Genomic DNA, 16,380 nt, shown 5'->3' with positions numbered 1-16,380 from the left:
GGCTCTTGGACCTTGTGGCCACTCCATTCTCTGGGGGTAGGACACTCTTGCGGCAGTTGAGATTTATTGGTAATTGGTTTATTATTGTCACATGTACTGAGGTATAGTGAAAAGCTTTATTTTGTATGCCATCCAGACAAATCATTCTAAACATAATTGCATCAAGGTCATACAAAAGGAAAAGCGATAACAGAATGAGGAATATAGTGTTACAGAGAATGCAGTCAGACAAATGAAGTGCAAGGGCTGAGAGATCAAAAATTCATCTTCATCGTACGAGAGGTCCATTCAAGAGTCTTAACAGCAGGATAGAAGCTGTACTTGACGCTGGTAATATGGTTTCATGCTTTTGTATATTCTGCCTGATGGAAGAGGGGAGAAGAGAGAGTGACGGTGGGAGGAGTCTTTGATTTGGTTGGCAGCTGGAAGTGTAGAGAGAGCCAACAGAGGGGAAGCTGGTTTTCGAGATAGACTGGGCTGTGTTCACAACTCTCTACAATTGCCATACCAAGCCGTGATGCATCCCGATAGGATGTTTTCTATGGTGCATCTCTAAAAAGCGGTGAGGGTCATCGGAGACATGCCAAATTTCCTTAGCCTTCTGAGGAAGTAGAGACATCGGTATGCTTTCTTGGCCATAGCATCAACATGGTTTGACCAGAACAAATTGCTGGTGATAGTTCCACGCAGGAACTTGAAGTTCTTAACCATCTCCACCTCAGCACCATTGTTTAAAAGAATGAGGTGAAGAACTATGTTCTCCCAAATAAGACCATAGATCCCTGCACAAAGGCAATGAGCAAGGTGAGGAACCCCTCAACTAGAGTTGGGCAGAGAAGTGGCAGATGGAGTTCAATCCAGAAAAGTGTGAAGTGATACACTTTGGAAGAACAAACATGAAGGCGGAGTACAAGGTTAATGGCAAGATTGTGGACCAACAGAGGGATCTTGGGGTCCACGTCCATAGATCCCTCAAAGTTGCCACGCAAGTTGATAGGGTGGTTAAGGATGCATATGGTGTGCTGGCCTTCATTAGTCGGGGGACTGAGTTCAAGAGCTGTGAGGTAACGTTGCAGCTCTAAAGAACTCTGGTCAGACCACACTTGGAGTATTGTGTTCGATAGGCACGTGGATGTAAGAAACATAGAGGGTTATGGGCTGTGCAGGAGGGAAGGGTTAGATTGAGTAGGTGTTCCTATAGGTCAGCACAACATCATGGGCCGAAGGGCCTGTACTGTTCTAGGTTCTAGTGTTGCAGCCTCTAAAATGTACAGAAAGGCTGTATTTTTCTGAAGATGAGTGGTAATTGTCCCTGGCCTTCCGCAAGGAGTTTGCTGCACATAATACTCCAGGTACAGTCCAAGGCCTGATGAAATTGCAACAAGACTTCCTCACTCTGAGGAGCCCTCATCTCTGTGGCATGAGGGGATTAGGGAATCTGCTGTGAAACTGACCCTTCAATGTCATGGAGTAAAAGTTCTGCCATGGTTCAGGAGACTTTGGAGCCTCTGCCATTGGGTCAGGTGTCCTGGGCAAGGAGGAAGACGTGTCTAGCAAAGGCCGCATCCTCCAATCTGAGGCCAGTTCTACATGGGGTTGCTAACTTAATCAAAGCCAGCACAATCAAAGACCCCACCCACCCGGGTCATTCTCTCTTCTCTCCTCTTCCATCAGGCAGAAGATACAGCAGCCTGAGGGCACGTACCACCAGACTTAAGGACAGCTTCTACCCCACTGTGATAAGACTATTGAACAGTTCCCTTATACAATGAGATGGACTATGACCTCATGATCTACCTTGTTGTGACCTTGTACCTTATTGCACTGCACTTTCTCTGTAGCTGTGACACTTTACTCTGTACTGTTACTGTTTTTACCTGTACTATATCATTGCACTCTGTACTAATCCAATGCAACTGTACTGTGTAATGAACTGATCTGTACGAACGGTATGTAAGACAAGTTTTTCACAGTACCTCGGTATAAGTGACAATAATAAACCAATAGCATTGGGTCAAGTGTCCTGGGCAAGGAGGAAGACGTGTGTAGGAAAGGCCACGTCCTCCAATCTGAGGCCAATTCTACATGGATTCCTACAGGATAGGTTAGCAACCCCATGTATGTATTGCCAATGCTGCCCTTATCTAGACTGGCGGTTGATGGAAAGGCAGAGGGCAATTGCCCCTCTCTCTCTGGGTAGTGTCAGCAACACTGCTGTCCTTGGGCCTGATGCCTGGGATAGGGAGGGATCTTGTCTTCTACCCACAAGGTCCAGAGTCCCCAGAGAGGGCTCCTCCACTGTCATTACTGCTGGCGGGATTGTGTCTGAGGTGGGGGGCCAAGATGCTCACCACACACGATGGGGAGGGCATATCAGCTGCTGCTGTCTGCCCAGATGAGATGGAGGACTTGGTGTGGGGGGGCACTGAGAAGGATTTCGAGTCATTTCCACTGAAGACACGAGACCACAGATGCTGGAATCTGCAGCAAACTGCTGGAGGAACTCAAGTGGGTCGGGCAGCATCTGTGGGGGAACGGACAGTCGACGTTTTGGGTCAAGACCCTTCTTCTGGACTGGAAGAGCAGAGGGGAGGTGGTGAGTATAAAGGAGAGAGGGGTGGGCAAGAGCTGGCAAGCGATGGGTGGATTGGTTGCTCCTAGTTGCATTCCATTTCAATTCCCCCCCTCATTCCCACACCCACCCGACTGTCCTCGGCTTCCTGGGCGAGGCCAAAGACACACTGGAGGGACAGCACCTCCTGTTGTGCCTGGGTGGCCTGCAATGTGAAGGGAAGGGGTGGAGCAAGTGATGGGTGGATCCAGGTGAGGAGGGGTGATCGGGAAATGGAGGAGGGAAGGGTAGAAATAGTGGGAGGTATTGGTTTATTATTGTCACTTGTACCGAGGGACAGTGGAAAAACTTGTCTTGCAAACCGATCGTACAGATCATCGCACAGTGCAGTTACATTGAGTTAGTACAGAGTGCATTGATGTAGTACAGGTAAAAACAATAACAGTACAGAGTAAAGTGTCACAGCTACAGAGAAAGTGCAGTGCAATAAGGTGCAAGGTCACCAGAAGGTAGATCGTGAGGTCAGAGTCCATCTCATTGTATAAGGGAACCGTTCAATAGTCTTATCACTGGGGTAGAAGCTGTCCTTAAGTCTGGTGGTACGTGCCCTCAGGCTCCTGTATCTTCTACCCGATGGGGGAGTCTGATAGGAGAGGGAGGTGGGGAGGGCAGATGGGAACAGTCGGTGGGGGGGGAGAAGGAGTGTGGGTGATGGGCAGATAGGGTATGTGGAGGAAGGACTGCGTAGACCAGGAGGAGAGACAAAAGGGAGAGAGGAGGAGCAGGTTACCTGGAGAATTCAATGCACATTGAATTGTTGGGGTGTAGACTGCCCAAGGGGAAGATGAGGGGCTGTTCCTCTAGTTCCCTGGCAGTGGAGGAGTCCGAGGACAGACAAGTCAGTGTGGGAGTGGGGAGGGGAATTAAAATGGCTGGCACCTGGGAGCTCCAGACGGCCACAGCGGACAGTGTGCAGCTACCCCACTGGAGGAACTCTAGGTTGAGCAGCAACGGGGGCGGGAGGGTGGGGGGTGGGTGTTGGGGGGGTGGTTGGTGGTGGAGGGATTGTTGACGTTTTGGGTCGAAACCCTGCATTAGGACAGAGGAGATGGGCCAGAGGTATAAAGAGAAGGGAAGGGAAGGGAAGGGGTGAGGTGGGTCAGAGGTGATTGGCAGACCAAGGGGCGGTCCAGAGGTTGTGGACCCAGATCCTCCCCCCTCGTTCCCTCTTCTCCCTGACCACCTCTTCCCACCCTGCCGTTACTGCACTAAGTTCCCAGCAGTAACTGTTCCCAGCACGGCCTTCGTGCTGTCAGCTGAGCAGGCTCTTCAGCTTTGGAGCAGAAAAATAGAACAAACTTCTGGAGGGCAGTGGGTCGGGCAGCATCTGTGGAGGCAGAGGGATGGTCACCGTTTCAGGTCGAGACCCTGCGTCGGGACTGGGAGTGGAGAGGGGAAATGGCTGATTATAAAGAGGTGAGATGGGCTGCTCAGAGGTGAGGTGGGGTCTGATGGGCAGCTGGGGGAGGTGAGGATGAAGGCAGAGGCTGATGGATGATAGTTACACAGCACGGAAACAGGCCCTTCAGCCCAACTAGTCCATGCTGACCAAGATGCCCCATCCAAGCTAGTCCCATTTGCCCGTGTTTGTCCCATAACCTTCTAAACCATGTATCTGAAGGTAGAGACAGAATTGGTAATTGGTTTATTATTGTCACATGTACTGAGATACAGTGAAAAGCTTTGTTTGTGTGCCATGCAGACAGGTCATTGCCATGCAGAACTACATCGAGGTGGTACAGAAGTATTTATTTATTAATCACATGTACATCGAAACACACAGTGAAATGCGTCTTTTTGCGTAGGGTGTTCTGGGTGCAGCCCGCAAGTGTCGCCACGCTTCCGGCGCCAACATAGCATGCCCACAACTTCCTAATTCATACATCTTTGGAATGTGGGAGGAAACTGGAGCACCCGGAGATAGTGTAGCAGTTCGCGTAATGCTATTACAGCACCAGCGACCTGGGTTTAATCCCGCTGCTGTCTGTAAGGAGTTTGTACGTTCTCCCCGTGTCTGTGAAAGAAAAACAATGCAGAATATTAAGGTGTCTCCATCTTAAGTTTTGGAATTCCCTCCCTAAATCTCTCTACCTTTTCCTTTTGACTTTCCTTAAAACCTGCATCTGAGCAACCTTCTGGTCACCTTGTGGCACTGTGTTGGATTTTGATTACTCTCCTGTGAGCGGCTTGGAGTGTTTTACTTGGGTAATGGTTCTACATCAATGCAAGTCACAAGTGGGAGACTTTTCATCCTGATTGGTAAATGGGTGCCAGCGAGAGCTTCAGGCTTTGAACTGTTGATGGGGAATGAGGCTGCAAAGCCCAGTGCTACACCTGAAAAAGCAGCTGCCTCACAGCACCAGAGACCCAGGTTCAATTCCAACCTCCGCTGCTGTCTGTGTGGGGTTAACACCACCTTCCCATGACCATGTGGGTTTCAAAGTCAAGTTTATTGTCATGTGCACAAGTACATGTGTGCACAGGTGCAATGAAAAACTTACTTGCAGCAGCATCACAGGCTCATAGCATCATATACAGTAAGCAGCATTCACAAGAAAAACACAAATTAGATAAGATTTCTTTATTAGTCACATGTACATCGAAACACACAGTGAAATGCACTTTTTGCGTAGAGTGTTCTGGGGGCAGCCCGCAAGTGTCGCCATGCTTCCGGCGCCAAAATAGCATGCCCACAACTTCCTAACCCGTACGTCTTTGGAATGTGGGAGGAAACCGGAGCACCCGGAGGAAACCCACGCAGACACGGGGAGAACGTACAAACTCCTTACAGACAGTGGCGGGAATTGAACCCGGGTCACTGGTGCTGTTATAGTGTTATGCAAACCGATACATATACACAATTTTTACAAGAAAATGCAATTAGAACAAAAAAAAAGTCTGTTTTAGTGCAAAGTGGTCAAAGTGATCACAGTGTTGCTAAGCTGCAGTGATTAGCGTTTTGCTGGGTGCTCCGGTTTCCTCCCACATCCCAAAGACATGTGGGTTGGTAGGTTAATTGCCCCCGGTGAGTGGGGAGAATTGATGGGAATGTGAGGAGAATAGCAAAAAGGGGTAGATGTAGGATCAGTATAAATGGGTGGTTGGCACGGACTTGGTGGGCTGAAGGGCCTGTTTGTGTGCTGTACAACACAGTACCTTCAACAGCCAACGCTGAAACATTCCAGTGTGGTTTATTGCTACTCAGGGTACTTGGAGCATAAAAAATGGAAGCAAGAGGAGGCCATTCGGGACCTTGTGCCTGCTCCCCATCCAATGAGGTCAAAGCTGATCTTGTGCCTTGGCGTAACCTTCCTGCACTAACCCCATACCCCTTGACTCCTTAACATCAAAACATCTACTGATAGAGTCACAGGGTGAAACAGCACAGAAACAGGCCCTTCGGCCCAATTGGTCCACGCCGACCAAGATGCCCATCTAACCTAGTCCCATTTGCCTGTATTTGGCCCATATCCCTCAAAAACTTTCCTATCCATGTACCTGTCCAAGAGTCTTTAAATATTGTTATTGTACCTGCCTCAACCTCTGACAGCTCGTTCCATATACCCACCACCTTCTGCGTGGGGAAAAACCTGCCCCTTTTTAAAAAAAATCTTCCCTCTCACTTTAAATCTATGCCCTCTAGTTTTGGACTCCCCTGCCCTAGGGACTAAACTGTTACCATCCACCTTATCTGTGCCCTTCTTGATTTTATAAACCTCTATAAGGTCACCCCCTCAGCCTCCTACACTCCAGGAAAAAGATAAGATTTCTTTATTAGTCGCGTGTACATCGAAACACACAGTGAAATGCATCTTTTGCGTAGTGTTCTGGGGGCAGCCGCAAGTGTCGCCACACTTGCGGCACCAACAGTCCCAGCATCTCCTTATAAGCCAAGCCCTCCAGTCTCAGTAACGTCCTCGTAAATCTTTTTGGCACCCTCTTCAGTTTATTCTGACATCCTTCCTATAGCAGGGCAACGAGGACTGTACATAGTGCTCCAAATGTGGCCTTGCCAACGTCTGGTAGAGCTGTAACAAGATGGATTCTCCAACCTCTGGATAAAGAAGTTTCAGCTCATCCCAGGCCTGGTCACCACACTGCAGGAGGGATGTGGTTGTACTGGAGAGAGTGCAGAGGAGGTTCACCAGGACATTGCCTGGATTGGAGAGCTTTAGTTATGGGGAGAGATTGAGTAGGCTGGGCTTGTTTTCCCTGGAGGGAAGGAGGCTGAGGGGTGTCCCAATAAGAAGTACAGGGTCTCCCTGAGTTACTGATGACCTGACCTGACCCAATTCTCCCATTTTTTTTTAAAGCATTTTTCAAGATAGTAATTGCTTTGTGATACTCGTGGTGGCTATCCCTCGAGGTCGAGGATGATGTTCTTCGTTCCGTTGATCAGAAGTAGCCCACAGAGCGAAGACGCCTGTGCGTGTATTGGTTAAACGTGTACTTGACGTTGCACTACAAAAAGCACACGATGCTTCACAAATCAACCAACTGATTCCAATGGCATGGAAACCACAACGATTGGAGCTGATGGATTTGTTGCAGCCTTCATCCGCCTTCACAGCCGTTGAGTTCGAAGTAACTTCATCCGCCTGTTCCACCGTTGAGGTCTTGGTTGGATTTTTCTTTGTGGTACTCACTGATGGGGGATACAGCATATATTCTAGCAGTTTAATTTTGAGCAGTGTTAGTTACAATGAAATGAAAGAATTATAGCAAGTTTATGCAGCATGATACGATATAGGCAGCTGTAGAAAATGGATGTTTCTGACTTGGAGAAATCAGCTTACAGACAATTCTCAGGACCGTAACCTGGGGGCTGCCTGCATTAAGATTGTGAGAAGCATAGATACGGCAGACAGTCAAAATCATTCTCCCATGGTAGGACTATCAATCTGGATCAGATTTATTATCACAGACATATAATATGAAACTTATTGTGGCAGCAGTACAGTGCAAGACATAAAAATCTATAAATTACAGAAATAATTAGTGCAAAACAAAAGGAATAATGAGGTAGTGTTCATGGGTCCATGGACCGTCAGAAATCTGATGGCGGAGGGGAAGAAGCTGCTCCTGAATCATTAAGTGTGGGTCTTCAGGCTCCTGTACCTCCTCCCTGGTGGTAGTAACGTGAAGAGGGCATGTCCCGGGTGGTGAGGGTCCTTAATGGTGGATGCCACCTTCCTGAGGCACCACCTCTCGAAGATGTCCTCTGGTGGGGAGGGTTGTGCCCCTGATGGAGCTGGCTGAGTCTACAACCCTCTGCAGCTCCTTTCAATCCTGCACGTTGGAGCCTCCATACCAGGTGGTGATGTAACCAGTCAGAATGCTCTCCACCGTATATTGGTACGTGCAAGAGTCTTTGCTGACATACCAAATCTCCTCCAACTCCTAATGAAGTAGAGCCGCTGGCATGCCTCCTTCATGATTGATCATGAGTGGACAACCCATTATTCTGATGCTGTGACCTCTGGTTTTGGACACCAGAGCCAGGAAAAACGTTTGAACATAAAAAATTCTGGAGATGCTCTGTACGTCAGGCAGCAGTGGACAACACTGCCGCCTGGTGGCCAAGAACTCTTCGACCTGAGATTCGCAAATCCCCCTGCATCAGAGAGAGCTTTATGACCCACGACCCTCCGAAACATTTTTGTTTTGGATTGGTGAGCCCCTTATTTTTAAACAGTGACTCCTGGTGATAGATTCTGTCACCAGAGGAAACATTCTCTCCATATCTGCTCTGCCAACACCCCTCAGTGTCTTATGTGTTTCAAACTGTCTAACCTATTCTCGTAACATAACCCACCCCTTCCAATCACTGGGATAGTAAACCTTCTCTGAATTGTTTCCAAACATTTAAATCCTTCCTTAATTACAGGTGTACTCTACTCCAGATGTTGTTGGACCAATCCACTCCACAGATGAAACACAACTTCCATACTTCTGGAAACAATAAACAGTAATAATTCATGTCTCCAAATTGCTTGCAATGCCTACACACCAGCCTTCTGTGAATCAGGCACACAGGCACCCAAATCCCTCTGCATCTTCAAACCAATTCCATAATATGCTTCTTTTATAGCTGTTAGATGAAATCAAATTCAAAGTCGAGTTTATTGTCATATGCACAAGTACATGTATGCACAGGTGCAATGAAAACCTTACTTGTAGCATCGTCACAGGCACAAAGCATCAGATAAACAGCATTCAGCAGAAAAACATAAATTACATGCAATTTTTACAAGAAAGAACACAATTAGAACAAAAAAACGTCCATTTTAATGCAGTGATCAAAGTGGTCATGGTGTTGCTGTACTGAGGTAGTGATTAGGGTTGTGCCATTAGTTCAAGAACCGAATGGTTGACGGGAAGTAGCTGTTCTTGAACCTGGTGGTGTGGGACTTCAGGCTTCTGTACCTCCTGCCCGATGGCAGCTGTTTTAAGTCCTTCAGATCCTCAGACCATTGATCCAACAATGTGGTCAGTTCTACTGGCCTGGTGAGTGTAATTTTCCTGGGTTCCTCCCTCCCAATTCCCACCTCACACCCATTTCTGGGATGTTACTGATTTCCTCCATAGTGAAGACCGATGTAAAACACCTGTTTAATTCATCTGCCATCTTCTTGTTTGCATTAGTAATTCCCCAGACTCTTTATCTACATGACCAATATGCACTTTTTTTAAAATACCCCCAGAAACTCTCACATTTATATTTCTGGCAAGCTTTACCTTGTACTTTAATTTTCGTTATTAATCATTTAGTTGTTCATTTCAATGTTTAATATTCTGTCCAAGCCTCAGTCTGCCCATCTTTGAGCAAACACATGCTTTTTATTTAAGATTGAGGCCATCTAGAGTGTGATGCAGAAGATGGCAAGAACTTTGTAATCGGTTTGTAATGATGTTATACTTTCTACTTAGTTTATTAAAACTTTGTGATATGTGCACCTAGTTTTGTTAAGCACCACTAGTGTGGTAACAGTTACTTTCTTAAACAGCTTAATTAAATCTGGTTTGCGGCAGTGGTTTGTCATGTGAGAGGAAGGATTCGTCACATGACAGGAGGTCGTTTGATCATGTGCATGAAAGGAGATCCTCCACTGATGGGGAGAACTTCTTGGACTGGAGTTGAAAGTGTACCTAGAACCAAAACTAAGAAGAAACACCTATATTTGCTGTTGCCAGGGCTCTGGAAGAGCAGAAGGGATGTAAGAGCATTGTTTTCTCTTCAGAACTGTTTCCTTGATTAATTGATAAGATATCTTTATTAGTCACATGTACATCGAAACACACAGTGAAATGCATCTTTTGCGTAGAGTGTTCTGGGGGCAGCCCGCAAATGTCGCCACGCTTCCGGCGCCAACATAGCATGACCACAACTTCCTAACCCGTACGTCTTTGGAATGTGGGAGGAAACCGGATCACCCGGAGGAAACCCACACAGACACGGGGAGAACGTACAAACTCCTTACAGGCAGTGGCCGGAATTGAACCCGGGTCACTGGCTCTGTAATAGTGTTACGCTAACCGCTACACTACCGTGCCTGCACAGCTGACTTTACCTCAAACTGAAGCCGTGGCTGAGCGGTGTCAAGGGCTACTGATGACTCAAACACTAGCTGTTGCCGGGAACAGCAGAGTGTAACCAGAGACCATGCTTACTTGAGTGATTTACACTGCTTGTTCTCATTAGTAGAGTAAAATAACTTTGTTGAACTTTGATTAGATCAGAACCATTTTGCAATAAGCCAGCATTTTTCATCAGCATCTTTAACAATTCTTCGTTAACTGTGGATGACAGGTCCTCCCCCTGAATCTTTGCTTTCTCGTTGGAATGCATCTACTCTGCACATTCTGAAAGTTCTCCTTGCACGTCTGCCATTGCACCTCCACTGACGGATCCCGTAACCGAATTTGCCGTTCACTCAGGCGAGCTCTGCACTTGTGCTCTCACAGTTGCCCTCATTTTAAACGTAAAGTACTAGTCTTGGACCTGTTCCTCTCTCCCTCAAATGGAATGTAAAATTCCATCATTTTATGATCTTCTCTGAGCAACGAATAATCGTCCAGTGGATCTGTGCTTATACATTGCACAGTAATGCTGCGTGCTATGTATGTATTGGTTTTGGTTTATTATTGTCACATGTACCGAGGTACAGTGAAAAACTTGTCTTGCATACCATTCGTACAGATCAATTCATTACACAGTGCATTGAGGTAGTACAGGGTAAAAACAATAACAGAATACAGAACAAAGTGTCACAGCTACAGGGAAATGCAGTGCAGGTAGACAATAAGGTACATAGAACAGTACAGCACAGAACAGGCCCTTCGGCCCACAATGTTGTGCCGACATAGCTAATCCCTCCTACCTACAGAATGCCCATATCCCTCATTCATGTGCCCATCCAAGCCCCTCTTAAAAGCCCCCAATGAATTTGCCTCCACCACCCTATCAGGCAATGCATTCCAGCCATCCACCACTCTCAGTAAAAAACATACCCCTCAAGTCTGTTCTGATCCTACCCCTCTCACCTTAAATGCATGCCCTCTGGTATTGGATCACTCAATAATGGGGAAAAGATATTGCTTGTCCACCCTATCTATGCCCCTTATAATTTTATACACTTCCAACAGATCACCCCTCAGCCTCCGCCGCTCCAGAGCAAAGAGCCCAAGTTTGTCCAGTCCTGATAGCACATGCCCTCTAATCCAGGCAGCATCCTGGTAAAGCTCCTCTGCACCCTCTCTAAAGCCTTGACATCCTTCCTATAGTGAGGTGACCAGAACTGCACACAATACTGTCACAACAAGGTGCAAGGTCACAACAAGGTATATTGTGAGGTCAAGAGTCCATCTCATCATATAAGGGAACTGTTCAATAGTCTTATCACAGTGGGGTAGAAGCTGTCCTTGTCTGGTGGTATGTGCCCTCAGGCTCCTGTACCTTCTACCTGATGGGAGAGGGGAGAAGAGAGAATGACCCAGGTGGGTGGGGTCTTTGATTGTGCTGGCTGCTTCACCAAGGCAGCGAGAGGTATAGACAGAGTCCATGGAGGGGAGGCTGGTTTCCGTGATGCGCTGGGCTGTGTCCACAATTGTCTGCAGTTTCTTGCGATCCTGGGCAGCGCAGTTGCTGTACCAAGCCGTGATGTATAGGATGCTTTCTATGGTGCATCGATGGTCTATGTTTCGTTCTATTATGAAGTGGTTCCTTACCAGTCCCATTATATTTTGGCAGGTTGGGTTCTCAATACGACTTGCCTTTTCTGTTTCCGTCATGAAGTCCAAGCCGGATCTCACACAATTCCATCAGTCCCATTCCCCCCTTTATGTCCCTGTGATCTATCCTCTCTCACGTGCCCATTCACACTACCCCAATTCTCCCAACATCCACCTACTCTAGGGGTAAGTTACAGAATCAGATTTATTATCACTGATTCATATGATGTCAAATCTGTTGTTTTGCGGCAGCAGGTACAGTGCAAAGACATAAAATTACTAGAAATTACAAAATAAATAACACAAAGTAAAGGAATAATGAGCTAGCGTTCATGGACTGTTCAGAAATCTGATGGCGGAGGGGAAGAAGCTCTTCCTGAATCACTGAGTGTGGGTCTTCAGGCTCCTGTACCTCCTCCCTGATGGTATTAATGAGAAGAAGGCATATCCCGGATGCTGAGGGTCCTTAGTGATGGGTGCCCCTTCTTGAGGCACCACCTCTTGAAGATGTCCTCGATGGTGGGGAGGGTTGTGCCCGTGATGGAGCTGGCTGAGTCTACAACCCTCTGCAGCCTCTTGCGATCCTGCGCATTGGAGCCTCCATCCCAGGCAGTGATGCAACCAGTCAGAATGCTCTCCACCGTACATCTACAGAAATCTTTGGTGACGTATGGTAACCATCGGTACGTCTTTGGGATGTGGGAAACCCACATCACGGAGAACATACAGACTCCACACAGCACCAGGGATTGGGGTGAAACTTGGGTCATTGGAGCTGAGAGACAGCAGCACTACCTGCCGTACTAAACGGCCAGCCTCTTATTTCAGTATTGATCCCTGGTTCTCAACCCTCCAGCAACGGGAGCGACCTGTCAGCTTCATTCCTCTGGAACTGTTCCATCTCTCAGGATAATTGGTGCGACCTCCTGACAATGGGATCTCAAGTCAAGGACACTACCCACACACCTTGGTGTCACCAACTCTTCAGGATTGGCCTGGATTGTTGGAGACTGCCTGGACTGGAGGACTTTAGCTACAGGGAGAGATTCGATCGGCTGGGATCGTTTTCCCTGGAGCATCAATGACTGAGGAGAGACCTGATAGAAGTTTATGAAATTATAAAAGGCAGAGATAGAACATAGAACATAGAACACTACAGCACAGTACAGGCCCTTCGGCCCACAATGTGGTGCCGAAATTTTATCCTGCTCTACGATCTATCTAACCCTTCCCTCCCACATAGCCCCACATTTCTCTATCATTCATGTGTCTATCTAAGAGTCTCTTAAATGTCCCTAATGTATCTGCCCCCACTACCTCTGCCGGCAGTGCGTTCCACGCACCCACCACTCTCTGTGTAAAAAAACTTACCCCTGACATCCCCCTTATACATTCCTCCAATCACCTTAAAATTATATCCCCTTGCGTTAACCATTGTTGCCCTGGGAATAAGTCTCCGACTGTCCATTTGATCTATGCCTCTCATTATCTTGTAGGGGAGGCGGTCAGAATTACTTTCTCATGGTAGGAGTATCAAAAACAAGAGGGCATAGGTTTAAGGTGAGTAAAAGGAGCTTTAAAGGGGATCTGAGGGGTGAATTTTTTTTACACAGAGTAGTTGACGTCTGGAATGAACTAGTGGAGGCAGGAACAGTGACAGCCTCCCCTCCATGGACTCTGTCTTTACCTCTCGCTGCCTTGGTGAAGCAGCCAGCATAATCAAAGACCCCACCCACCCAGGTCATTCTCTCTTCTCTTTCATCAGGTAGAAGATACAGGAGCCTGAGGGCACGTACCACCAGGCTGAAGGACAGCTTCTACCCCACTGTGATAAGACTATTGAATGGTTCCCTTATATGATGAGATGGACTATGATCTCACGATCTACCTTGTTGTGACCTTGCACCTTATTGCACTGCACTTTCTCTGTAGCTGTGACACTTTACTCTGTACTGTTATTGTTTTTACCTGTACTACATCAATGCACTCTGTACTAACTCAATGTAACTGCACTGTGTAATGAATTGACCTGTACGAACAGTATGCAAGACAAGTTTTTCACTGTACCTCGGTACAAGTGACAATAATAAACCAATACCAATACCAATCTAAGAGGTATCCAGACAGGACTTGAATAAGCAGGGCACAGAGCGATTATGGAATTAATGGCATAGGTGGCTGTATAAAACTTTGGTTCAGCTGCGCTTGGAGTATTGTGTGCAGTTTTGGTCTCCACATTACAGGAAGGGTGTGGAGGCTTTGGAGAGGGTGCAGAAGAGGTTCACCATGCTGCTTCCTGGATTAGAGGGCATGAGCTATAAGGAGAGGTTGAACAAACTGGGGTTGTTATCTCTGGAGCAGAGGGGAGACCTGATAGAGGTTTATAAAATTGTGAGAGGCATAGATAGGGTGGACAGTCAGAATCTTTTTTCCCAGGGTAGAAATGTCAAATACTGGAGGACATGCTTTTAAGATGAGAGGGGGAAAGTTCAAAGGAGACGTGCGGGGCAAGTATTTTACACAGAGAGTGGTGGGTGCCTGGAATGCGCTGCCAGGGGTGCTGGTGGAGGCAGCTACAATAGAGGTGTTTAAGAGGCTGTTAGACAGACACATGAAGATGCAGGGGTATGGATCACGTGCAGGCAGAAGAGATTTAGTTTAATTCGGCATCGTGTTCAGCACAGACATGGTGGGCCGAAGGGCCTGTTCCTGTGATGTACTGTTCTGTGACTCTATGAATTGCATCTTAACTCCACTGGAGGGAGGAACAATTCTAACCTCCAGCACCTGGAGTGATCATTATGCAAAGAGTTGCACGTTTAAAAGAAATTTTTTTTTACAATATTTCTACTAATTCTGCAAAGAAAATACTGAGTACATGAATCAAAAAGAGGAATAAAAATACTACTAAATACATTGTGTTAAATCATACTTGAAACCACAATACTCTATGTTAATAATCACACATGATAATTAAGAATGAATAAATTGGAATAATTTTATTATTAAAAAAAATCTAAACCCACTACCAAGACCGAAGCTGTTTAATAAAGAAACAGACAAGGAAAAACCCTTGACACATAACGTTATCAGCCAATAACTGTATTTTAGCCACCAAATCAAAGGTCTTGAAAATAATTCAAAAAAGGTCCCCACAGCATTTGAAAGTCTAAGTTAGAAATAACCAAATTAGAAATATAAAGAAATATTATAAAAACACCTAAACATACATAAGGGGAGGGCTGGGAACAAATTAAAGATCCTGAAGCAGGGTCTCGACCCGAAATGTTGACCATCCCTCTCCCATCACAGATGCTGCCTGACCCACTGAGTTCCTCCAGCAGTTTATTTTTTTTGTCCCAGATTCCAGCATCTGTATCCTCTTGTGTCTCCAAAGCAAACGTTTGTTTGACTGGGTGGGAAGTCATGTGGGGGAGTTTCAAAGAACCCACTGGGAGGAATCCGAGGAATTTTATTTTCAGCTGACGGTGACTGCGATGGGGATCTTATTGCCTGTGAGGGTGATGGGAGTGAGATTTAATCAGGGATTTCAAAAGGGGAATGGATCACCGTGAAAGAAATTAAGTAGCAAGGCTGTGGGTGAGAAGGGATTTGGATTATTCTACCTGGATTCAATATTGACTGGCCCAGCAATCTCATTCTATGCAATAGCAGTTCAGTGATCCTAATGCATCCACGTAGATTGGGCAACACCCAGCTCACCATAAAAATATTACTGTAGCAGTTAGCGTAACGCTATTACAGCGCCAGCAACCTGGGTTCAATTCCAGGCACTGCCTGTCAGGAGTTTGTACATTCTCCCCGTGTCTGCGTGGGTTTCCTCCGGGTGCTCCAGTTTCCTCCCATGTATGTGTTAGAAAGCTGTGGGCATGCCATAGAACCATAGAACAATACAGCACAATACAGGCCCTTTGGCCCACCATGTTGTGCTGCCCTTCAAATCACACCTAAGACTATCTAACCCCTTCCTCCCACATATCCCTCCAACGTAAATTCCTCCACATGCTTATCTAACAATATCTTGAACTTGTCCAATGTATCAGCCTCCACCACCACCCCAGGCAGCGCATTCCATGCACCAACCACTCTCTGGGTGAAAAACCTCCCTCTGACATCACCCTTGAACTTCCCACCCATTACCTTAAAGCCACGTCCTCTTGTTTTGAGCATTGGTGCCCTGGGAAAGAAGCACTGGCTGTCCACTCTATCTATTTCTCTCATTATTTTGTATACCTCTATCATGTCTCCCCTCATCCTCCTTCTCTCCAATGAGTAAAGCCCCAGCTCCCTTAGCCTCTCCTCATAATCCATTACTCTCCAATCCAGGCAGCATCCTGGTAAATCTCCTCTGCACCCTTTCCAACGCCTCCACATCCTTCCTATAATGAGGCGACCAGAACTGGACACAGTACTCTAAGTGTGGCCTAACCTGAGTTTTGTAAAGCTGCGTCATCACTTCATGGCTCTTAAACTTGATCCCACGATTTATGAAAGCT

At 46.7% G+C, this 16,380-nt stretch overlaps 1 protein-coding gene across 1 annotated transcript in view; it reads left to right on the top strand.

Annotated features, from left to right (window-relative positions):
* The window catches only part of pcgf1 (polycomb group ring finger 1), a 70,670-nt gene extending 61,223 nt beyond the window's left edge, over positions 1 to 9,447 (top strand). The window contains exon 9 of the mRNA XM_052038893.1: positions 6,946 to 9,447. Coding sequence (XP_051894853.1) covers positions 6,946 to 6,960 — 15 coding nt within the window. The 3' untranslated portion in view covers positions 6,961 to 9,447. The remainder of the gene's footprint in view (positions 1 to 6,945) is intronic.
* The last annotated feature ends 6,933 nt before the right edge of the window (positions 9,448 to 16,380 follow it).

This window comes from Pristis pectinata, chromosome 2 (assembly GCF_009764475.1).
Source record: "Pristis pectinata isolate sPriPec2 chromosome 2, sPriPec2.1.pri, whole genome shotgun sequence".
Lineage (NCBI taxonomy): Eukaryota > Metazoa > Chordata > Chondrichthyes > Rhinopristiformes > Pristidae > Pristis > Pristis pectinata.
This window is presented reverse-complemented; position numbering and strand designations above follow the sequence as displayed.